A 25,054-nucleotide genomic window follows, 5' to 3' on the forward strand; every position below is an offset into this window, starting at 1 on the left:
GATAAACTAATCAGAGAGCCCCCCCTGGTGTCGGAAAGTGTCCTCGGATATTAAATTTATATCAATCACAGGAAGTCTTGGCAATCAAGCTAGTCACTTTTTCCCTTCACATCTGGACATAAATTATTTTTTTGCTGCAAAGGTCACAGGAATCATGGGTAGGGCAGGGAATGAGGGCCATAGAAAACATGGGAAAGGAAGAATAAAACTGTATTTCCACCTTTTTAGAAATGGTTATTTTTAAGTGACCTGGAATGATGCCAAACTATACAACAGTGAGGGTTTTTTTTTTTCTCCTTGAAGTTTACATTTGTTCCTGAATTAAATGTGGCTCTAAGATGCTTTGGTTTGGAATGGTTCATTCCATTAGATCTCAGCTTGGCATTTAAAAAAGAGCTTTCTCCTAGTTGCTGAGAACAATAACTTTTCTGCAGAGAGGTTTAGAAGTCGAGCATGTTTCTGTACTTAGAGAGGCTTAACTGCACCTTTTTTCTCTTGGCATTACTTAATTTCCCTTGTTTTCCTTCCGTTTCCCCCTTCCAGCCCTGCTGCTGCTTCAGCCACGTGCCCTGAGCTCTTGCATAGCCAATGCTGCCATTTGTTTTTGTACACTAAGTTTGCATCTCTTCAAGCATTTTCTATTCTTAAATTTTTTTGCTCTAAGAAATTAAGGAAATAGTTCATTTTATGCTTCCCCCTCCCAAGTCTCCATCAAGTCTCTCAACAAATGCTGAAGGAGGGGTTATAAAAACAAGCAGAACCTTTCCATTCATTTCCCTGCCTTTCCTTGCTTTGGACAAGGGACCCAGTGTGCTGGGAGCTGCAAATCCTGGAGCTTTGGGTTGTGTTTTTTCCATACATGTGGGAAATAAAGATGGGCTTGGTTTACATTTGTATGTACAGTAAAGAAAATACCAGAAACAGAAGCTTGAGGTGTATTCAGCATAAATGAATTTGTAAAACCTTAATTGCTGTTGTTCCAAACTGCTGCTGTGTTCTTACATGCTTGTTGTAATATAGCTAGGTTCTGGGAGCTTGCTGATTATTTATTCAGTCATGTAGCTTATGCTCTCTTTAGACACAAAGTTGAATAAAATCATACATCAGGATCTGACAGCAGGAATTCTCATGCTGAGAATCCAAGATTAAGTCCAGAAATTTTATTCTGTTTTAACAATTACCTTCTGTGTCCCCTTTCAGACTTGAGGGGATTTCATTCTTGTTTCTGCTGTTTATATCTCCCAGTTCCAAGAGCTTTGCTATCCTTATGCCAAATAAAATTGAGCAGGAGTTGCTTGAATGCTGCATTGTGCAAACTCCTACATGGACAGAGGGATAACTGTTGGGATGACTATTGAGCATCTTGATATTTTTTTTCCTCCTTTTAGGTCATTCGGGTTCAGAAGAGGTTCTTGAGTAGCAAATGCTTTCTCCACATTGCATTATAAATCATTAGCTCTTTCCTACAGTTCAATTAATTTGTCATTGTGGATTGGTTTGTGTTGAAACTCAGAGGGGTCTTTCTTTGCTTCTGAATCAGTTATGATGTACTTTTAAGTAAACTTTGAAACTTGTGACATGCTAGGTGTAAATGTGTTGTTTGAGTGCAGTCCAGGTTTGAAGGGAGAGCAGGGATCAGCAGCTCTCCTGTCACTGCTGATCTCATTGCTGGGGTGACTCCTGCTGCTCCAGAGCTGAGAGAGGTTTCCAAATGTTCTCACTATGGGTGAGATTATTGGGCTGCCCACTCACCTTAGAAGATGAGGGAAATTATTGTTATCAAACACATCTGGATGCTTTTAGGGACACAAAGGAGGTTGCTGGGCTCATATGTTACCTGTTTTAAGGATTCATTAAAGAAATCACTTATTTACTATTTTAATGTTAACATCACAGAAACAATCTTTTCCCAGTAAGGTTTTTCTGTGACCTCTCGAACAGACAGCCTGAGCTCCTTGCAGTATTTGCATTGCTGTCATTGTAACTGAGTGCTCTGCAGCTTCTTTGGCTGTTTTCCCTTAATTAATTAAATTCAAGCTAGGAAGCAGACTTGCTAGTGAATCTCATCTCCCTTACTTTAGTCTTCCATGTGATTTTTTTGTTATTTTTTGGCTAACACCTGTTTGGTACTGATGTTCTTGATTGTCTCTTGTAACATCATTCCAAAAAAAGTGCCTCTGATTGAGTTATAAACCCTCTTGCAAATAACTCTGTGCCATTACAAACCTGTAAGCAAACCATACCTAACTGCAGAAGCCATCAGCTTTGACTCTGGTGGTTTGGTTTGCATTTTAATTTGACCCAAAGCCATTTTTACTGGACTGAATCCAGCTGTAATGTAATCCCCAGTTTCTCATCTGTATTCTTGAGGACTAATAGAATAGTAAAACCTTCTTAAAGATAACTTAAATGTGGTGTATAGTGTCCTCAGGGTAACTTGTGCACTAAAGCTGTTTTCTTTCCCACTCTGTAGAGGTATCTCATTAAGTGAGATCTGCACTAGTGTCATTATTAAGTTTTCATGTGTTTCTCAGTTTTGATGCTAATCTTCATGTGTGTGAATTTTTTTTCCTTTGCAGCACCAATGTGGTTATGAATTATTCAGAAATAGAGTCTAAGGTTCGAGAAGCAACCAATGATGATCCGTGGGGACCTTCAGGGCAACTCATGGGAGAGATTGCCAAGTAAGTGATAATTTGACTCAGTGATGAAGAAAAGAAAGGTACATTTTATATAAGAATGTGAAATTTGATGCTAAATCAACTCTGTGGTGTTCAGACTGATAATGCCCAAAAGTTGCTGTAAATAAAGTCTTAAGTTTTTTAATGCCTAATCATAGAATGTAGTGAAAACTGTCAAACAAAAAATGAAGCCCCTGTATTTTTTAAATTCTTGATTTTTCATTTATGTGTCTTCAGAATTCTTTCCTTACAGCTGATTTTTTTGGAGTATTTTTTTTTCAAAGCGCTTTCTTGTAGCTTCTACAAAAACAGCAAAACATGTTGAATTCTTCCTTGAGCTTTTTTTTTTTTTCCTGTTAAAATAAGTTTGGAAGTTGTGTGTTTGATCAGTTGCAGTGGTTATTAGGGTATTCATATTCAGCATTATTTTCATTACAAATTAGTGAAGGTTCTTTTACTACCTCAGATATTTAGAATTACTCTTTTCTTTTGTAGTCCTGGGATGTAAATGACTGATCGAGGAGTTAAAACAGGGGCAGCTTTTTCCCTTTAATGTCCCCCGATGTGGCCGGGCTTGGATCACTCCTGCCATCTACTGCCAGCCCCGAGTGTGAGCAGGCTCTTGTGGCCAAGCCGGGCAAACGACATTTCTGTGCTGCTTTTGTTCCCTTCCTTAGGGCTACGTTTATGTACGAGCAGTTTCCAGAGCTCATGAACATGCTGTGGACTCGGATGCTGAAAGACAACAAAAAGAACTGGAGGAGAGTTTATAAGGTGTGTAAGGATCAGGGCTTGGTGCTCGTGCAGGGTCCTGGTGGAGTTCTTGTTTAGATAATCCTACAGCACTTGCTCCTCTGGCAACATAGAATTTCTTCCCTAAATGTTTTATAATTCTGTTGGTGAAGTCAAAGGTGTTTTTCAAATGCTGTATATAAAAAAACCTAAAGAATTTCTGGGTTTAGAAGCACATTAAGATGTTACTTAATGAACACAACAGAGCAATTCCATTTTGCTGCTATTCAGGTATTAGACTAGTGCTCACAATTTCAATTTACCCAAAGGAATTGCTGTGAGCTCCATGAGAAGGAGATGTTAAGTTACTGTGCTATCAGGAAAACATTTTTTGACAGAATTCAAGAATACCTGAAATAAAATGCAAAGTAATCTTAATTTTCTGTCAATTTGTAATGCTTTAAAAGTTGTAGTTTACCTTTGAGTGGGCCAAATTTTCTTGCAGATCTTACATGACAGTTTTTTGTCCTAATTGTGTTTTGGAAAAGATCAGAGTCATTTGCATTTTTCTTGTCTTTCATGCAGAAACTTTTTGCTTGAGATTGTGTTGTGCTGCACTTAAAGTGGTGTTCAGTGTTCACTGAATTATGCAAATATAACCTCCTTTTTTAGAATTGATGTATTAGACTAGGTTATATTTTGTTTTTCTTGATGCCAGGATTGTAGCAAGACACAATTAATTCTAAAGCATGGTTTGTGTTTTTCACAGGTGCTTGATGTTTTGTAGTCATAGTAATTGTTTTCCCTGAAGTACAATAGAAATTAATTTTTAATGCTATCACACATAACTACTTAATGTTATAAAGACTTCTTGAAATTGCTTATCAGGTTTAGATTGGGTGAAATAAAATTATAGTTTTAGCTGATAAAGGCACTACTTCAGAGAAAGAGCCTTATTTTTTTTCTAGATATAAATCCTCAACATAGAGAACTGAAAGTATTATTTAAACTTCATTTGTTTTGTCACTTGTCTAAAGTCGTCCTGAAATGCAGTTTTGTATATCCATTGAATGCTGCAGAAGGCTTCTTAAATTCCTGTAGGAGTTATCTTTCAGTGAAAGCCATTGGAAAATTGTGAACAAAAGATGCAAAAGAAAATGCCTCATTTCACAGGTTAACTTTTTCTCCTTAATTGCTGCTGCTTTATCTTAAAACAAGCAGTGGCTGATAAAGGTAACTACCTGTGATTTAGTAGTAACAAGCTGAAGTTTTAAAAATACAGTTTTGATAGTCTAAAGAGCAAAAGACTGATGTGAGGAAAAAAATGTTTCCATGGGACTCATATAATAATAAAAAGGGAAGGTTAGTATTTACTAATTTGGGGAGGGGGGTAGGTTTGGGGTTTTTGCAAAAAAAGGTAGAGTTTTTGTTCATGCAATCATAAGGTGCTTTGTATTTTTATAGTCTTTGCTGCTCCTAGCTTACCTCATAAGGAATGGATCAGAGCGCGTTGTTACAAGTGCCAGAGAACACATTTATGATTTGCGATCCCTGGAAAATTACCACTTTGTAGGTGAGCAATAGAAAAATCTTATAAGCAAATTAAAACAGTAGTTGGAGTTGTCAGTCACCTGAACCAGCTTAGAAGCTTCCCCAGTCTAATTAAAATGTGACTGTTGCCAGTTGTGTGAAGAGTGCAGAATCCAAGACGTGGGGCCCTAGAGTATTAATTAGTGAAGACAAGAACTTGCAGAAAAGACTGGCTAATAACAACAGAACCAACACAACATGAGTGTTGGGGTTTATATTAAAATATGCACTAGAGACTGGTCCCCTGTGGTGTCCGTAAAGGAATAGCTTTAATCATATGGGAAGAAAAGGTTAGAGCTCCAAAACACACACATCTGTTTGAAGCTGGGGTTTTTTCCTCCCACCAAATAATATTTACAGTGCAAAGGCAGCACGGCCAGTGTGTGTTTTGAATGTGAAAAAGGCTGGAAAGGAGCACATTTAGCTTATAGTACTTCCCAACTGAAAGCAATTTTTCAAAAAATCAGTTCTGCCATGGGACTGAGTTCTTGCGATGAAACTCGCAAAAACTGTGCTAAAAAGACTGAGGAAGAAGGGTGATGTTTTGAGGGGTTAAAATTGTTCCAAGTGGAGAATACAAGTTCTGTCTCAGCCTTTGTTAATCTCTTCTATGTTTAAGTACACCATTCAGTGCAAATTCATTTATCTAAATTTTGTTAATTAGTCCCTTTTAAAGAGATGCAGTGGACCTCATGCAGCAGTCACGAAATCTTTGACTGTTGTGTTTATGATTCAAATTTTTTTATCAGTTTGGTGCTCACTATTGCTGCCTCTTACTATTTTCCTTTTCCCTCCCATCTTCCATCCATCACCTCTGTCCTGCATTACCTGCCAGATGAGAATGGCAAGGACCAGGGGATAAACATCCGCCAGAAGGTGAAGGAAATGGTTGAGTTTGCTCAAGACGACGATCGGCTGCGGGAGGAGAGGAAGAAAGCAAAGAAGAACAAAGACAAATACATTGGGGTGTCCTCGGACAGTGTCGGAGGGTTCAGATACAGTGAGTACTGGGCTGCCTTGGCAAGGATTGCAATCCACTTTTGCTTTCCCAAAAGCTCTGTTTGGAGCCTTGAAATGCATCTGTGCATTTTGTGTGAGTTTCCTGGGCTCTGTCAGAGCTGACTTTACAGGCACCAAGTATGTTACTCCTTGCTCCCAGTCCCTCTCATAGTGTGCACCAGGGGTCTGAGCTTTTCTTGGGGCTTCCATCTGATGTATCCCAGCATGCCATCCATGATCCAGCTGCCAGTCTGTGTTTTCTTTGGCATGAGTAAATCCTTGGCTGCTTTTAGTAAGGGATGAGTACCAACGCACCAATGGCACAAGGCTCTGGTTTGTTGATTTCTTTGAGAGAAGGATTTGCTGTAAGAGCTCAGTAGTAGCTGTGCAGGGCTTAAACTTCACCTGTTTGTCTGATGCTTTCTGACTTTTTTACTTTTCTTATCTGTGAGCCTTCCACTTAGATTTGATCCCTCCTGTTTTTGACAGGTTGCTTCTCCATTCTCCCTTTTCCTCATATGCAAAGTAGTTAAAAAATTTCCAAGGCAGGATAATTCTTCTTTTATTACATTCCTTTAGCCTTTGCTACTTGCTTGGAATTGTGGTGATTCTCTTTTTAGGAAATACTTATGAGTCACTGTATTTGTACTTTTTGTACATGTCCCTTTGTTCTTTCACTGAGCTGATCTTTTGACTTCTCTGTGCAGAGTCGTGATCTATCCTTTTAGGCTGGGTAGGATCATTTCTCCATGTGCTCTTTAGGTATCATTCAGGTTTTTTAATTTAAAGGACTAGTTTCTGTCTTGTATTTAATTTTTGTGGTAAAGAGTTTGGAATTATTCCTTCATTTGTTGAGTAAAGGTTTTTTAAAAGTCTTTCTTGCAGCACAAAGCAAACCCTTTCCCAGGTGAGATTTCTAATCAAGAAGATTCAAGTTATTTAAACAAAAATGGTTTTATTAAGATTTTTTTGTTAGTTTATTTTGTCCTGAAAATTCTGAGCTTCTAGTTGGTGTCTATTTCAATTTAAAAATTTGTATTGCACAGGAAAACCCCTCTAAAGGAATCTGCATTAAAATGCTTGAGAGCCTGACATAAACTGAAATAAGGCCATTTTATTCTCCTGCAAAATTTAACAGCAGTACATTTCTGAGCAGTGTCTCCTTTTCCAATGATAAAGATCTCACTGAGTATCTCATGGATTTGTAGCAGATTCTCAAATGGAAAAGTTTTATGACTTAAACAGATGTCATTGGAGACTTGCACCTATGTCTTTACTAAGAAAATACACCCTATATGATATGAAGTTATCAGATAGGTATAATTCAAATTTTGCACCTTGTGGTGCTGGAATCATAATTTTCTTTTTATTAAAATGGCTTAATTGAAAACACCTTGAACATCACGAGAGCTGCAATAGCATTTGTTCGTAACTTGAAGTAGGGATTATTTCACTCCTTCCTCTCTGCCACTCAATTTTATCCAGCCTAAATAAAAAAAAAAAATTACTGTTGTTTCGCATTTTTAAAAGATGCACAAAAATTGGCTTGTTGCATGTGCATGATAGCCCAGAATATAAATGTTTGCCTATGAATTTATACACCTGTATTTTGTGAGGAAGATCTGATACAAGATCACAATACAAGATGAAGTGTGCAGTGCTTCTGATAGCAAAGTCTTTGTTAAAATGGGTTTTTAATTTGAATTAAACTCAAGTTGGCTGTGTGTGTACAAACAAGACTCTTCAGTGTTCTAGACTTCCTTGATGGGATTGTACAACAATTATGCTAATTTCAAGTAAAACTGGCAGCTGTTTGTAATCTAAAATAACAATATCAAGGTCTGGAATACTAAATTAGAAAAAAAAGTTTTTGATTTCTTGGTAATAATGCTCAGGAAAAATGTTCAGGGTATCCAGTGGCCCCTGAAAAGGTGAGTTTACTGCCTTTTCTTTTTTCATCTCTCTTAAAAAAATGTAAAACTTTTTTTAATTGCTGAGTGTGGAAAATGCAAAGTTATTATGCACATTCTTTCAGTATTTTGGTACTGTTTTTGTGTATTAGTGTCTAAACCCCCCAGTGGTCACTCAGCTCAGGCAGGAGTGAATATCCTGCAGTAGGGGCTGTTCCAGCAGTGCCCTGTGCCCGTCCTGCTCAGCTGCTTCTGCAGCCAGGGCTGCTCCAGCAGAGCCCAACTGATGTGCTGGGCACTGAGCCTGTGGCATTGCCATACACAGAAGTGTTTGAGCCTTCATTCCTGCCACTTCATGGTGGGCATGCCATGCTGTGCCTTGCTGTAATGGAGTTGATTCAGCTGGGGGAGCTTTGTTTGCTCTGTGAGCTTGTACAGCTCAGGTGTGTAGGGCAGAGGGGCTTGAGAGGGATTCCAGAAAGGCCACAGGCTTTTTTTTTGGTACCTTTAATAGTTCTTATCTTTGTCTTACCAGGTGAAAGATATGATCCTGAGCCCAGGTCCAAATGGGATGAAGAATGGGATAAAAAGTCAACTTTTCCTTTCAGTGACAAGTTAGGGGAGCTCAGTGACAAGATCGGCAGCACCATCGATGACACCATCAGCAAGTTCCGAAGGAAAGATAGAGAGGACTCTCCAGAAAGGTGCAGGTACTGGAGCTGTTGTACCCTGAATTTATCTGTGAGATTACTCTTAGGAAGCAGTTTGACATTGCTGGATATAAGCTACAATCCTCTGCCATTCTTTTTGTCTGTAGGGGAAGCATATTTGGGTTCAGTACCTGCTTCCTGGGCTTGTGCAGCTCCCCTGGCCTTGGGGAGCAGTGTGGCTCTGGCAGTAGTAACTGCTCTTGGCTGCCTTCCATTACTGCCCCAGCTGCTGGCAAAGCAGGGAATTTGGCTGAAATATCCAAGGCTTTTCCTTGTCTCAGCAATTCAGTGCTCGTGTGCCAGTGTACTGAAGGCTGCCACTTAATGCTGCACACACTCTGAATGCTGGAGTGCCAAGGAAGAAAATTGAAATTGCTTTGGCACAATGCTGCTTCCCTGAGCTGATTTCAGGAAGAACAGCCTGCAGGTGATTTCTTAAAAAAAAAAAAGTTAATTTCAGTAAAGCTTTTCAGGGAAATACTTTGTTTTACATCTGGTCATTAAATTTATTCAGTAAGGGAGAAAGTCTACCCTGCTTTGGCTACAGAAAGAACTTAACATCTGTCACACTTCAACAGGTGCATTGAATTTAATTATCTGGAGATCAAGTTTGTACTTAACAGAATCTGAAATTGCTGTAGAGAAAGTGCTCAAGTATATTGAAATAATTCCCTTTTGGGAAACAACTGAAAAATCAAATTTGCACTGAGATTTGATTAATATTTTTTACAAGAATATCTTTAGATAGTCACACATGTATATGAACATAAAAATCCACATGCACACATCTGTGTGATGCAAACCTAAAGCAATTTTGCACAGAAACAAAATAATAATAATGGCAGCATTTCTGGAAAGCCCTTGTGGTCCTCTTGGTGGGGCATTAATAAAACATAAAACTGGCATTCTTTGCACACATCAGGGTTCCCTCTTAGAACCTAATATCAATGGACTACAAAGAGAAGGGATCAGAAGAAAAGTAAACAATTCACATGTAACAATGGTACATTTCTGTCTGCATTTCTGTAATTATCTTTCAAAAGCAACTTGTCCTGTGATGTCTGCAGACCTCACCAGCCGTGTTTCACGTAGGAAATGTACAGTAAACATTTTTTTTGTCCTACTTTTATTTCTGAATAAAAACTGTCTCTTACATATGCTGGATAAAGTCTTATATTTTTCAGTGGTTTAGACAGTCCTTTCTGAAGTCTAATCTTTAGTAACAGCAGTGTATTTTGATGAATTCTCCACTGTACATCTTTGCCCCAAATAACACTGCTCTTTTTCTCTGGCTAATATTACATTTTACATTTTTGCTTTGCTCTTGTAACCCTTGTCTCTTCTGTTTGATTTTTCTCCTATTTTTTTGGTCTATGTCAGGTTTTGTTTGTCTCAAAATTTATAAAAATTATAAACTTGGGACTCAGAATAAAAGGAGGAATTTTTGGGACATACATGAGCAAAGGCAGTTTGGTGTTTGCAGGTTATTCTGCTGTAAGAAGGAATTCAGGCTGCAGCATTTCAGCTCCTCTAACATTGCTTCAAATCCCAGCCTGGAATTTCTTTCTCTCTTCTCCTGGCATGGGGATCAAAAACCATGGAAAGGATTTTATCCAAGAGGTTTGTTTCACAGAAGCCATCAGAAGAAGACTGAACAGATGGTTATAGAATGTCTGTATATATCCTTAGGAATACTGTAAACACATGCCTTAGTGCATGCTCTATTAGCAAAATACTATATTTAAATATTAAAACTGAAGGTGGCATAAAATTTTAATTATCATAACTTAGGCTCAAAATAACATTCTTTTGTAAATGCCTCGTGAAATCTCTGTGTTTTCACACTTCAGCAATTTTTTTTGTAGAAAAAAAGTGCCAAAAATGTACTGACTAATTTGTAGCCTGCTGCCATATAATAACAATTAAGTTGCCATTTCACTTGGAAAAGTGACTAAATGTTGATACTCACTCAGCTGGCAAACGTGCTGCTGTGTTCTATTGTTTCAGTCTTAATAACTTTATAAACCATTATTGCTTGAGTACTGTAAAGCCAATAAAAGCCTTGAAGCACAAAGAATAAATGTGTCTTACACATCTTACCTGTGGCCAATAAAGCTTGGAAGCCATGGTCTTTACACACCAGAAGAACTTGGCCAAACTTGTGCATTTCTGACTTCACTTGCAAAGCCAGTGGTTTGCATAGATGGAAAAAAATGTTTGAAGGAAATAAGAACTTTACCAGAGAGCTAAATGATACAAAATGATGAGTGTACAGTAGATTTCAGTGCAGCTGCTTTACACAGTGAGATTTGGAGAAGCCAAGTCTGCTGCCTTTTTTTTTTAATTTAGATGAATTTTTTTTTTTTAATTTAGATGAAAATCTAACTGTTATAGAAGAAATGAATTTTTTTCCATTAATATATCCCTTTGCAAGGGAAAGGGATATATTAATGGAAAACCTGAAGCAATACCCTATGGAGTGGGAAAGCCTCTGGTTTTCTTTCTTAGTGCTTGTTAGTTCTTAGGTGAGTAAACCAGCTGCTGTCCTGAGTCTTGCACTGCACACTGAAATTCTTGTTTCTGAATTGCCTGCAGACACACAGAGATGCTTCTGAAACACTGCATTTTTTTTTCCTAAGAATTCTTAAAACTCTGTTAATCCTTGTTTCACCAGTACTCAGAAAGGTTGATGTAGGTAACAGAATAGAAAGGAAGCAAAGCTTCAGTACTCCTCTGAAAGGAGGCAACAGCCATGTTTAAAGGCAACTCTAAAGAATGACTAAAATTCTACTTTTAGTCATTTTATGATACCAAAAGTATCTAGACAATGACTTTTATATTGGAGCGTAATTTAGATAAACTTAGTCTCAGTAAATGGTTTTTGTTTTCTTAGAGGTTGTTAAAGAAAAACCCTCACTACAAAAACTTGAGGCAAAGGAAAAGAACATATGTCCATACTTTGATTTCTCTAAGTTGTAATTCTATACTTTCCTTGCAGAAGTTTTTTAATTATTTGGTACATTGCTGTAATTTTAAGTTCTCTGTGCAATTCTCAGATGAAGCAGTGCAATTTTACTAAGCACAGTAAACACTTAGAGCAAACATTAATCTGTAATTTTATTTTTTTTTTTGTTAATGTGACCATTAAAGAAAAATAAAAAGTGGATCTCCTGAGAGAGTTTGGAAGAAATACAGGTTGTCATGGCAAATTGAATCTTGTAATATTTATTCTCCTTTCTGGCATATATGTTTAATTTCTTTCCTCAGAGCCTTTAGTCATTTATTTTGCTGTATATCACCAAAGACTGACTTTTTTCATTCTTGCATTAGTGAGATTGATCTGTAGCAGTTCTCTATCAATCAGATTTTGCTTGTCACTTGTTTCCTCAGCCCACAGAACATTGTTGGACTCTGGCAGGTATTAAATCCAATACATACTGAGCCTTGGGTGTGTTCTCTGCTCTTGGATGTTTCCAGCAGCATCCTCCACCCTCCTCCAGGGCTCTTGGGGTGGATGCCCTGTGTACACCATGAGAATGCACAGATCCCTCTGCTCTGGGGGCTCCTGTGAAAATCCTGATGGCACAAATGGAGATGTGGCTCTGGTCCCCTCTGTGCACACAGGTGGGGCAGCAGGGCTGGGCTCACACTGCAGGGTTGGAGTGCTTTTTAATCAAGTTAAATGATGCCATTTGAGCTCCCTTATCTAGGAAAGGCTGATTCAAGCCAATGCCAGGAGCTGCTGGTTGGTCAGCAGCTGTGAAATTTATCTTTTTAACAATAAAAGAATTGCAAAAGGGAGTGAGCATTTGTGTTGAGTGATGTTACTGCACTGAGCCATCCCCAGTGGTGAGCAGGTAAAATGCACAGAGGAAATGGAACATGCAGCATGTTCCCAAAAAGCCACCATTGTTAGCAGAGAACAAAGGCTCCCCCCCAGAGTATATTGCAGTTACTGTCACATTCCCTCTGACAAAGGGACAGCCTTTCTTAAATTTTTCAGTTTTAGTATTCTAATGCATTATTAAAATATAAAACCCTTCCACTTTCAACTCTGTTGCTAAGGGAATTACAATTTCAAAATACATTCCAATGTATTTAAGCTTTCTCTACAGCAATTCTCACTGTTATGTACAAATCCTGATGGTAACAGGCAACATGACTGGTGGTGGAGGCCAATTGCTTTCTTTGTGAAAGACTTAAAATACAAAAGTAGAAAATATAACAAATGTATCAAATAGTGTGCAACAACATCTATAAAGTTTTTGCCTAAAAAGGTGATATTTTTATTCTTTTACATTTTGAGAACAACTGTGCGTGCTCTGCTAGTGGTAACATTGCATTGCATAATTCTGTAAGCAGTCTGTTCCCACAAACATCTCTAAGAATATGAAAGCTTGATTCCCTGGAAAAGGAAATGAGCTGAAATACAAATGGAGTTGTGCAAACCCAAAAGACAGTACAGAATATGGTTCACTGCTTTCTGTCTCTTGGTGTAAGTACTGAGCACACCTGCCAAGTTAACTTTCAGTTGCTGAAGTGTTACATAATGTGTGGGGGAGTTCCTGTCAGAAGGTGATTCAGTGTACTGGGTTTAAACACTGATTTCCTATTATCCTCTGTCGTGGACTTGCAGTTCATGCTTAACAAAATAATCTGCTTTTCTCCACTGCTTCTGTACAACAGGTGCAATGCTGTGTGGTGTGATGTGTTATGTAAGGGTGGAACAGTTCCTTTCTGAAATGTAGGAAAAAGCAGCATTTTTATCATGAAGTGTTGTACAAGAAACTGCAGTAACCAAAACTCTTATAGCTTAAGCCAAATGTCCTCTCAAGGAATTGAGAAGTCCATCACAAATGCTGTGCTATCACTTTTGTTTTTCTAGTGACAGTGATGAGGAAAAGTCTAGAAGAGGCAAATCTCCCAAAGCTGAATTTAAAGATGAAGAGGAGACTGTGACAACAAAACACATTCATATTGCACAAGCTACAGAAATTACCACCATCAGACAGAAACGCTCAGCAAACCCTTCCAAAACCATTGACTTGGGAGCAGCAGCTCATTACACAGGAGACAAAGCAAGTCCAGAGCAGAACTCTGCTGCTCATCCTGCACAGCCCACGACAAAGGTGAGACAGCAGGACAGCACAGCATTTTGGAAGCTGTTTTCTTCTATCCTCTAAGCCACTTTCTGATTTAGGGTAGGTTTTGTGATGCAGCCTTCAAGGGAGTTGTTTTATCAAAAATGTTTTGTTTATCACAGTCTGTGAAACAGTATAATTGTAATTAATTGTGATTGCTTTAAGGTGGAGAATGTTTTAAATATAGTCATTAGCATGTTTTGCTCTCTTCAGGACACTAAACAGAATTTTGGCATGAAGTGTTAAAGATTCCATGAAGCTGCACACTTACTGAAAACTTACCAAATTCTTCAGTTATAAAAGACTATGAGCTTTAGTTTTTCAGTATTTGATTTCACATTTTAGCCACATGGTTGTTGGCTTTAAAGCCAAATCTTCAAAGCAAAAGCAAACAAAATCCTTCAAAACCCCAAAAAACTTTTTAATGTCATTTGATTGATTAACAACATCATGAGTTGAGATCTGGTGTCCTTTCTTCTCCAGGCTGCTGTCCCCTCTGGCAGCAAGTCCTCTAATGACCTGGTGGACCTGTTGTTTGATGGAGCCAGCCAGCCAGCTTCCACAGGTAGGTCTGGGGTCTGTTCCAGTTCTGAGGAGAAGCTTGTTTGTTGCTGGAATAAAGTAGATAAATTGAGAAATGAATACTTGAAAAAATGTAACGCTGCCCAGAAAGAGCCCTTTGTAGCAAGGTACTGTGTGTGCTATTGCATGGGACTAATAAATGTTAGGAGCACAAAGATTAGCTGCTAGATCAGTCTGTCAGAAACTGTGTGTGTAATGCAGTTATTTATAATTAACTCTAAAAGCAAGTGCAATCCATTCATATTCAAGCATTTCTCATAGTGCAGTTCAAAGGCTGGGCAGGTGGAAATGGATAATCTTCATGGAAGCTTTCATCTGAGGTATATGGCAAACTTCTTTTTTTGTCTGATTTTCTCTTGGCACTTGGTTGATCTAAACCCTAGAACCAAAAGGAAATTGCTCCCTAAAAATGGAATTACTCATTTAAAACACATCCTTCACTCTCTGAACATATAGCAAATCTGTTAGTCTTCAATGGAGTTACCCTTATACTCCCAAAATGCAGTTTCTTTTTAGGAGTGTGTTAAATTTCAGTGCATTCCTAATAGATTGGTAAGAGTACAAAGGATCTTTTACATCACAGTTACCACAGTTCCGTGAAAGTTAAGATCCTGGATCAGAACCACTATCCCAAGTCAATACTGAATTTTTTTCTACCTAATTCTTAGGGCAGAAAGGTTTCAAACCCTTTTTGTTTTATATACAGTGTGAATGTTTTTATTTTTATAAAAATAAGATCCCATTGAGAATAGATGTTTCGAGTTCAAATGAACCTGCCCATATTTCAAACAGAACTATGGCAGCTTCTGTATTACAGTGTATTTAAATCTTTCATCACTTTGGCTCATTGTTGCAGTCATCCTTTTTTCTCTTTTTTTAATCTTTTTTTCCTCCTTTTTCCAAAGCAGCATTTAGAAATGGTGCTGAGAAGAGGCACATTACCAGCTGTCCTGCTAAATAACCTCTGCTGACCTGAGCAGGCAGATGGAGAGGGTTCATTTGTAGTGACAGATCTCGTGTGGGAATCTTTGAGGCTTGCTCATGTTGAGAGGATTAGCACTGTCCTTCACACGCAGGTCACTTCTGACCACTGCTCCTTGCAGCCCAGGCTGTGGGAACATCCCCAGTGTCAGGCAAGGCAGAGGGAAAGGGTCAAATGCAGCCTTTGATGTGTCCTGTGAAGGAACTGGCAGGGAAGTGATGTCAGTTCAGGGAACTTAGGGTTTGCTTATCTGTGTATTTTCAGGTGCAGAGATGTGAAAGGGTTGATTGGGCTCAGTGTTACTCTTTACTGGAGCAACACAGTTTGTATGTGAGGGGGTGCTTGTTTGCCATAAAAGAGATGTAAAATCCCTGGTTAGACCTGCTGGGAGGATTTTTGGTGTTACTGAGCTGAAGTTCTTTAACCTTTCTTTAGAGATTTGCTGCATCCAACTTCATCTCTGTCACCTATCTCTGAAACTCAGTTTCACTTGAAAACAGGCAAGAGATGGGGAGGAAAAGTTAAACTTGACCGAAGATGTTAAGGGGTTATTTTGGGTTTGAACTCAGTGCTGTTTTTAAAATTAAATTAATCCCTAGGCACTGTCAGGCAGCCCAAGGATAATGGGTGTAGCAGGGAGCATTGATTTTTATTTTTTCCTTCAAGCAAGTGGTCAGGAGTGTGTCATCTGTGTTTCTCATTCAGCATATAAACTCTGAAACCATTAACCTGTTCTGAACTCTGCAGGCACATATGTGGGGAAAAAAACACTTGAAAAAGTTCATTGCAGTAGACAGGATAAACAGGATCAGATCAGGTTTTTAGTTTGATATTTCACTGTTCCTTTTTCATTCTTGGGTGTCAATAAAACATGTATAAACACAGGAGATGTTTATTAGATCACTTCAGAATTTGTGTTGAAGAAATTCCTTAACTTTTTGTGGAGTTGTTTCCCTCTTGAAAAGATGTTGAAAGAGTTTCTGTACTGCTGTGTCTGAAAATTCAGAGACCATCCTTGCATTCTCTGCCCATGTTTTATATCCTGCACTACACGCTCAGCAAGAAGACATTTCCCCTTGGAAGAACAGTCGCCTTCCTGGCAATGTCTACAGTAAAATAACATTAAAAAGAAATACAAGTACACATGTATTAGGAAGTGAACGGTTCCTTTTATTACTGCTGGCCATTTATTAAAAAGGAGATGGTTCTGGTTTAATTAACCCAGTTGAGAGCAGCAGATGGGGCAGAATGTCTTGCAGCGATAAGACAATTCCGAAATGGCACCAGATGTTGGAAGCTGTCCCTGGTGGTGTTTGAGTGCAGCACAGATGTTCCAGTCCCACCTGGCTGCCTCCTAAGCACTGCAGGCTAAGCAGCTGTGATGTAACCTATATAATGTACGCAGAGCACTAAAAGCAAAATAATTGAACTGCTGCAGCTTCTTCTGAGGGTGGGACAGCTTGGAGGTGAAATCTTTAAGGACAAACAAATAAGGTCAACTTCTTGGCTTCCTCTGGTCAGTGGAATACCTGCTTGAAAACAGTACCAATCATAACTAGTGATTTTTATAACTTTTCTGAGTTTATTTTAAAAATCAGCTTTACAATATGATTCTTAAGTCTTCTGCTTTTATACCTTGGCCGTATCTTTTTAGTGAAAATTTGTTACTATGCTGTATTCAGAAGTCAATAATTTATATGCTGTATACAAATGTCTAGTTGGAAAACGTAATGTTCTTGCTGCAGAAAAGAAGCAACCTTAAAAAAAATGAACACACATGGAAGCTCTGTCCCTGAAATCCTAATTCAAGATCATTGCAGAATCATTCATGCTTTAAGTAACACAAAAACTAAATATAAGGTGACATGTAATTTTTCATAAGGAAGCATAATAAATTAACTTTTATACAATAGAAATGGTTGGCCTTTTTATATTATGCTTCCAGATTTTTAATTTTACAAAGTGCCAAGCTGATAGCATCACTCCCCAGTTAAAAACTTGTTAATCTTTTTAATATCTCTGAATTTATTTTTGGAGGTGACAAAAATTTGCCTGTTTTAATTCTTCCCATGGAAAACAAAACTGCAAGATCTGCAAGGCAGTTGGAAATAATCCAGTTTATTGTTGCTCAGGCTTGTATAAACATAGTGTGAGGATGAACAGGAAAACAGAGCTGACTTAGGGAGCAGAATCAATAAATGCCTTGTGTCAAGTGCAGAACAGCTTTTCTTCATAAATCCCACATGCAGCTATTGCAATGGATCTTTGCACAGTTCTGTAACAGCTTTTGGTTTCTCTCTGTTTCTAGGTGGATCAAGTGACCTATTTGGAGGATTTGCTGATTTTAGTTCACCTGCTGCTTCAGCGAGTTTCCCATCCTCACAAGGTAGGATTGATGTAGGGATTGCAGTGCTGCTGAAGGGTGGAAGGAGGGCAGGAGATGCCATGTGGCATTATTGAAAGTCCCTTCCCTTTCCAGGGTAAAGTGTTTGTGTAACTGGACCAAAGTGCTCTGGGAGGAAGGAAGATGCAGCCTGGCTCAGTGCATGTGCAGACACTTTACCTGCAGACAGACAAGCTTGTCAGGAGACATGGCCACCATCTGAAAAGGTTTCCCTTAAAATTAGACTGGAAATCAATAAAATGTGCTTGGAAACCTCATAAAGTGATCCAGTTTCCTTTGGTGGAATCTTTGTGGGATCTACAGGGTTGCAGAAAACCCTGGAGTGGGGAGAGCTGGCTGGCTGTCCTTTGTGAAGTTAATTTGAGCAGTAGTGATGTTTGTGATGAGGGGTTCTCAGCCAGGGTGCAGGATCAGGTACAAAATGAGAAAAGAACAGCAAATCTACCTGGAGGCAGCTTTTAGTCAGCATGTTTCCCTCTCCTCCTTTATTTTGCTGTGTTGGGAAGGCTCTGCTGGGCCTGGGTTGGTTAACAGACCTTCAGTGTACTCGGTAGGAAAGAATTGCTCTGGTTTTTGAGCTTTCACAGTCAAACCCAAGATGTTTTGCAAACACAAAGCTGCCCACTATGCAAATAACTCCTGTGTTAATACAGTCTAAATTGATATAATCCTTTATCTGCATTAACATGATTAATCTATTCCAATCACCATTATGCAGGGGACAAGGAGTCCTGTGAAATTATTAATCATTCCTGAACAGTGTAAGCCCCTCTAGAAATCTTTTCCTTGTTGATTAATCATCTTTGAAGTCCTACTGAAGGGGCAAAACCTCCTCCCTTTTACCCCCTCTTCCATTATTGGTGCTCAATGCACAGGTCTGAACACAGAAGGAGCACACTCAGCATTTACTTATCTATCAGGAATATTTAAAGTAGGTTTTAATTTTTAATATGTAATACTAATTGAAACATTCTAATATAGTGCCTCTTTGTGAGGAAGATCAAAGCAAATGTTCTGGTAAGGCCCTGAGCTAATGAATATTAGCCCACTTCATGCGCTGAAGTTGTTGGCAATACTTGGATTTTGTGAATAAATTTACTCTTCTACTTTTCTTTAAATTGTAATGTGTTGGTAAAGAAACACGACTGAAGGTTGAAGGTGTAGGTTGATAAATATTTACACAAAGTGTTAGTCTGCTGCAGTCACCCATCAGTGGGTGGAATAGATTATGGAAGCAGCCATTGCATAGGGCAAGAAATAGAAATTGGCACTGGATTCATCTGCCCCAGCTCTGTGTTTTTGAGTCTCTGTTCAGTCAGCTAAAGAAATCCAAGAGATTATTTAAATGTTCACCAGCACTCAAGGCTCATTTCCTATGGCAGTGCTGTTGTTTGTGATGTAGCTGAAGTACCAAAAGTGAATCAGTGGGAGAATCAAAAAACCAGAGCTGGCCAGTGGCCCAAGCTCAGAGTGTGATTCACTGTGTAGCCTGTGAGCTGTTTAAATGGTGTTGCTTTATATTCAGCATCTTCTCCAAATGCTGTTTTAAGCTTTTCTTCCCCATCAGTGCTGTGAATCAACAGTTTCCCTGTTAATGGGGAAACATGTGTTTTGAGGGAGGGAACATCTCCTCCTGTTTGACTCCAAGGTTTGACACTCTCAGTTCACTGGTTTGTGTCACAACATCTGTGATGCTGAGGTGCCCTTGCAGGTGTCTACAAACAGCTCGTGCTGTTGGCTCTGCCTTCACAGAGAAATACACAGAGAGAGCTCTGAGTTCTGTGTTCTGATTTAACACGTGTCTCCAAAATCCCTAACTATTGAAATGGAACAGTGTTTAAGTGATGAACTACAAGAGTTCAGAAAGCTGCTGCTGAGAGAAGTGATTGATCCAAGATTGAATTTCTGCTTCAAATCAAGGCATTTAGTTCAGGAATCAAATTTTAAAACTCTAATGTGTTTTATATGAACACTCCATGGATGGGAAGTGCTTATTCCTTATCACCTCAAATAAGCTTTCCTGGCAACCTCCTCTCAAAGTTCTGAGTTTGATTCCCCTCAGTGTAGTTTTATACAAAAAGCTACAGTTATATACAACCAAATTTGGATGCAGTTGTCTTTATTATGATGGAATTTGCTTTATACAGTAGCTTGTTCCTTACAACTGTTCTCTCTGCAAATACCAGAATGCCAAGATAAAAGGTTGATCAATATTATCCAAGTTCTCAGTGTTGTTCTGGCTGTAGTCCCCAGTCTACCCCAAGTTATCTTCCAGCTGTACTTCAACTGAAACAAACCTGTCCCTGCTTGCCTGGCATCCACAGGTGACATCTTATCCAACATCTTCCACTTTCTGTGTACGGGTGTTTCATGTTTCCTTTCGTACCTTGTTAAAATTGTTGGAATATTCATGAGAGGGAGTGATGTCCAGATGGAGGTTCTACCTGCAGATGTTAATGTGGACGGACACAGATCAGCTCTCATTTGTTTCAGTTCATGGAATATGGCATTTGCTCAGTGCCTTTCTCTAAGTCTTGTCTTTCTTCTCTGTCTTCCTTCCTCCCACACTGTTGCCTTTTCTTCAGGTACAGCAACAAGTGGAAATGGAGACTTTGGTGACTGGAGTGCCTTCAACCAAGCTTCTCCTTGTGCCAGTGCTTCATCTGGAGAGCTCTTCAGCAGCACAGCACAGCAGCCAGCTCTAGAGCTCTTCAGTGGCTCACAGCCAGCTCCGGGCCAGCCTTCAGCTGCTTCCAATTCTATGGATCTGTTTGATTTGATGGGACCCTCTCAGACAACCATGACCTCCTCACAAAGCATGAATTTCTCCATGATGAGTTCCAATTCCATGGGTGTCAGTTTACCCATGTCCAGGTCACAGGTATGCTGCTGTTGCTACAGTTTGCTAATGACCTTCTTAATCACAGCTTTGAAAATGAATGCATTCCTCTCCTGGAATGCATTAGACCTGGTCACTCAGATGGGATCAGCATTTTGTCAAAAATGTCTCAATTGCATCCTAAACAGAAAATCTCTTCTTGAAGATGGGTCTCATTCCTCTAGGAAGTGTAGCTGCTTTTTTGGAGCACTTGAGTTTGGTAGTGTAAGGCCATTCTCCCGATAATGTTACAGGTTTCCAGCCTCAAGTAGGTGGAGGTGAGGACTGGTCTGTTCTCCAAAATACAGAAGTGCCTGCTGCAGTGGAGAGTGGTTTGGAAACTGTAAGGGACCAGCTTGGTATTAGGAAGAAAGAATCAGCAGGTTTGAGTTCAAAACTTGGCTGCTGCTGGTCACTGGCACTCCACATTGATGTGGGACTTGCCCTCTGCTTACAAATCCTCTTCTAATCTAACTGGAACAGCACCTGGCAGCCCTGCTTTGGGAGAGATAAAGTTCATGGCTTTGTGGGTTTTATTATCTTCTGTGGAAAACTAAATACTTCCTGTTCAGTTGTTTCTTACCAATAAATTGTTTCAAGGGAATCCCAACAAACTTTTATTTTTTTTAGCCTCTGCAAAGCGTGAACCCAATGATGCCGAAGCCTAACTCACTTTATAATGCAAGGACAGAGATGGTCCAGAAAAATGCAAGCAAAACTCTACCCTCAACTTGGTCAGATCCCAGTGTAAATATCAGTTTGGACAATTTAGTACCTGGGATGCAGCCTTCCAAACCCCAACAGCCATCGCTTAATACCATGATGCAGCAACAGAGTAAGTGATCATTGCACTGTTATGCACACTGAGCCCTGTCTGTGTTCCATAGGCTGTCCCTCAGATCCAAGTCTCCTGTCCATTACTGTTTTCCTTCCTTCAGTCATACTTGTTTCATAAACCACAGTGACCTTGTGACTCAAGTGTCCTTTAAATGGGGATTGGTGTGTCAGGAGGCTGTGTCTGTGCAGGTTCTGCTGTAGAGCTTGCGCCATGGCTGTATCTTGACTTTTGGCTTCCTAATCTTTAGAACTTCTCTAGAATATTTCTTGGTATACAATGATACTCATACCTTCTGTAGAAGTTTTCTGAGTCTTCCTGCAGAAAATAGGGAAACAAGTGCAACAGAATCATAAAATCATTAAGGTTGGAAAAGACCTCAGAGTTTGCTGAGTCCAACCTGTGACCCAACCCCACCTTGTCACCCTGCCCAGAGCCCTGAGTGCCACATCCAGTCCTTCCAGGGATGGGGACTCCACACATCCCTGGGCAGCCCCATCCCGTGCCTGAGCACCATTTCAGTGCAGAAATTCCTCCTGATATCCATATCAGGAAGTAGCTGCAGGCCTGGCCATAGAGATTCCTCCTGGTGTTCAAATCAGGAAATATCTGCAGGCCTGGCCATCATATCCATGTTCACAGCAGCGACCACACAAATTCCTTAAATCACAAGAGCTCCTTCGGTAGGAGAGGTTCCACTCGGTGATTTTTGTGCTCTTTCTCTTTGCTGCAGATATGCAACAACCGATGAATGTGATAACGCAGAACTTTGCAGCTGTGAACCTCAGCCCCCAGCCCAGCATGATGCCTGTGAGGGCACAGAGCGGTGCCCTGCTGGGAGGGCCCGTGGGGCTGGCAGTGCCCGGGGTGATGTCAGGCACCATGGGCATGGCCTCCATGGCCCCTGCACCCTTGATGAACCAGGGAATGATGGGCATGAACATGGGAGTGCCGGCCACAGGAATGGGCACAATAGGAATGGGGGTACCCAACATGGCTATGACCTCTCTGACTCCTGGGACTGTACAACCCAAGCAAGATGCCTTTGCAAATTTTGCCAATTTTAGCAAATAAAGATTGTAAAATAAATAAATAAAATGAGATTAAAATAAAATAAATGGGCAGACCGAATGAAGGATTTTTAGCTGCACAAATATAGCTGGGGAAGGGATGGGAAACACTGATCAATTTTTTTTTTCTTTATCAGTTAAAGTGTCTACATAAAGAACCAAAAGCTATTTTCTAAGTGTTGAAATAACTAGTGTTCAAATTCTGGAGAGGTCAGAGATTCTTCTAAGGAATGTGTTGGATGATTTTGCAAAATAATTTGTATTAAGACCATCAAAAAAACCTTTCCTACGTAGAAGAACCAATTTTAACTTTGAGACTTGATGGAAGACTGGATTGGGGACTGGGTAAAAATGTTTGAATCTAATTTTATACTTTTCTTTTTCTTGAAGAGCTTTGACTTTCTTTTCCCCCTCTCCCTGATCGCTTTGTCATAATTGGATCATTCCTTTTACTACCACTGAGTCCACAATTGTGAAGTCACTCAAGTACTATGATCAGTTTTTTATAAGAATATATATTTTTGTCCAAAAATGGCTTACATATGTGACTATGGCTAATTCAAAGGGACCTGGAATGTATATATACTTTTGCTAATGTTCCAGCCACACTGCTGTATTACCCAAATTTTTATTGTAAAAATTCTCTCTCAGCAATTTGGTGATCAACAGATTTTTGGGGTCTTAACCTGCTTCTAATGTTACAACTGATATCCTGTGCAAGTCTGGGAGAAGCTTTATCCAAGACAGCTGGAAGGTTTCCTTTCAGAAAACTCCAGAAAATAATGCACTTTCTTGGAGTTCTGTTCCAGTGGCACTTGGCATCCTTTGTAGCACCAACGTCCCCAAGGAGCCACTGGTTTAGGGCATCAGCAGCAGGTGAATCACACTTCAGTGATGGAAATCTGAACCTAACTTAATCCAATGGCATTGGATCCTGACTTTTATACAACGCTTGGTGATTCTTTTGTGTAAATATGGCATTAGCAGCTGTGGAATCCAATAGAGGAGTAAAAAAAATATATATATTAATAAAGGAGACCTGTAGCAGTCAAAGATTTTACTGATTTACTGAAAGCAAAAGAGTGAATTAAGGTTTTGGGGGGTTTTGTTTTTTCTTCTGTAATTCTGCATTTAAGTTCACATGAATCAAGATTTTAGAATCTGGAACACAAAGACATTGTTATATTCACAAGCTGGGAATATTGTTAAGAATAAGCACTATACTATAGGTATGAAATTTATTGCCTCCCTTTTCTTATGTTGGATTTCTTTTTTATTATTAAATTGATAAAACTTTGTTTCCATTGTATTCATAATGTTCTGTTATACATAACATTAAAATGTTCATTAAAATCAATGTTGGGCTGCTTTTCCTTTCATTCTGTTTGACGTTTATGAGAGCATTTGGGAAAAAAAATAATTATAATTTGGGCAAAGTAATTTTTATAAATAATTTAAAATTGTTTAATGACTTCTTATCTGAAGCCTTTTCTATCCGGCTCTACCGTTAGGAATTAAAAATGAAGCAGGCAAGATATCCTGACCCGCTCCAGCCTTGCTAATGCTCCATCTACAACATTTCTAATTAGGCAGAAATTCATGTACTTCAGCTAAGTGGTAATGAAAAGTGATTCATTTGCTGAATAAGAGATGAGAGTGAGTGTAATTAGCTGACTGCGGTTTTTAATCTTTCAACAATTCAATGTGTTTAAATTAGTTTCAAAGAATAGGAGCTTTCAAGTGTTGTTACATCAAAGTAATCAAGGCAGCCTTCAACGGCTGAGTAGGAGAGATGGCTCTGGTTCCTGTTCTGAAACCTTTACACTTATTTGGAATAATCATCTTCAAACCCTCTCGTTGGAACAGATGGGAAGGCTCAGACTGGTTCAATGTATGCAGAATTGTGGTGGGAAGGACTGGGAGATGGGGCTGGGGAAAGCTAAACCTGGAGTCAGTGTTGTTACCCTGTCATGCTGGAGGGTGCAGTGCCTCTCAATCCTCCTTGGAAGGTTTTGGCATGAATAGGATGAGTCTGTTCCTCATGTTGTCCTTCTGAGGTGGGTTTGGCCACTGAAATAGCTCTGAATGGAAGGACCCGTGTTCCTGTTCAGGTTGTTCACATCTCTTCAGATGAACACTTGGTTTTGCTTCTAATTGATGTTGGTGATAACAAAGCAGATTTGTCAGGGGTTGGAGTGACTCCAGCAGAAAATGTCCCTTTGGGTGGCTCTTTGTGGTTGTGCCAGTTCCACCTCAGTCAAGGGTGCCCTGGCTCAGGGAGCAGCCGTAGGGGTGACCTGATCTCTGTTCATCCCATGGGTCAATGTCCTCCCCATGAATCAGGGTGTGTGTGGAGTGTGAGGAGCGGCTTTGTCAGCCAGCCAGGTCCTCTGCAGCTGGGTGAGAACAAAGTCCTTCAAACCAAAACAAACATCAGAAAAGAAACTCTGGAAAGATTCCTTCAGAATGTGGGCCAGGTGCATCCCTGTGCATCTTTTTTGCAGTGATGAGAGCCTGCAAGTTTTCTCCCCAGCTGAAGC

The 25,054-nt window shown here is 39.5% G+C and overlaps 1 protein-coding gene across 1 annotated transcript in view; it reads left to right on the plus strand.

Annotated features, from left to right (window-relative positions):
* CLINT1 (clathrin interactor 1) overlaps positions 1-23,871 on the plus strand; it is a 46,117-nt gene extending 22,246 nt beyond the window's left edge. Inside the window, exons 2-12 of the mRNA XM_005483716.4 lie at positions 2,580-2,684; positions 3,359-3,455; positions 4,878-4,986; positions 5,839-6,003; positions 8,448-8,622; positions 13,508-13,751; positions 14,247-14,328; positions 17,636-17,713; positions 20,317-20,612; positions 21,240-21,444; positions 22,178-23,871. Coding sequence (XP_005483773.2) covers positions 2,580-2,684; positions 3,359-3,455; positions 4,878-4,986; positions 5,839-6,003; positions 8,448-8,622; positions 13,508-13,751; positions 14,247-14,328; positions 17,636-17,713; positions 20,317-20,612; positions 21,240-21,444; positions 22,178-22,518 — 1,897 coding nt within the window. The 3' untranslated portion in view covers positions 22,519-23,871. The remainder of the gene's footprint in view (positions 1-2,579; positions 2,685-3,358; positions 3,456-4,877; positions 4,987-5,838; positions 6,004-8,447; positions 8,623-13,507; positions 13,752-14,246; positions 14,329-17,635; positions 17,714-20,316; positions 20,613-21,239; positions 21,445-22,177) is intronic.
* Positions 23,872-25,054: the final 1,183 nt, after the last annotated feature.

This window comes from Zonotrichia albicollis, chromosome 15, assembly GCF_047830755.1.
Source record: "Zonotrichia albicollis isolate bZonAlb1 chromosome 15, bZonAlb1.hap1, whole genome shotgun sequence".
Taxonomy (NCBI): domain Eukaryota; kingdom Metazoa; phylum Chordata; class Aves; order Passeriformes; family Passerellidae; genus Zonotrichia; species Zonotrichia albicollis.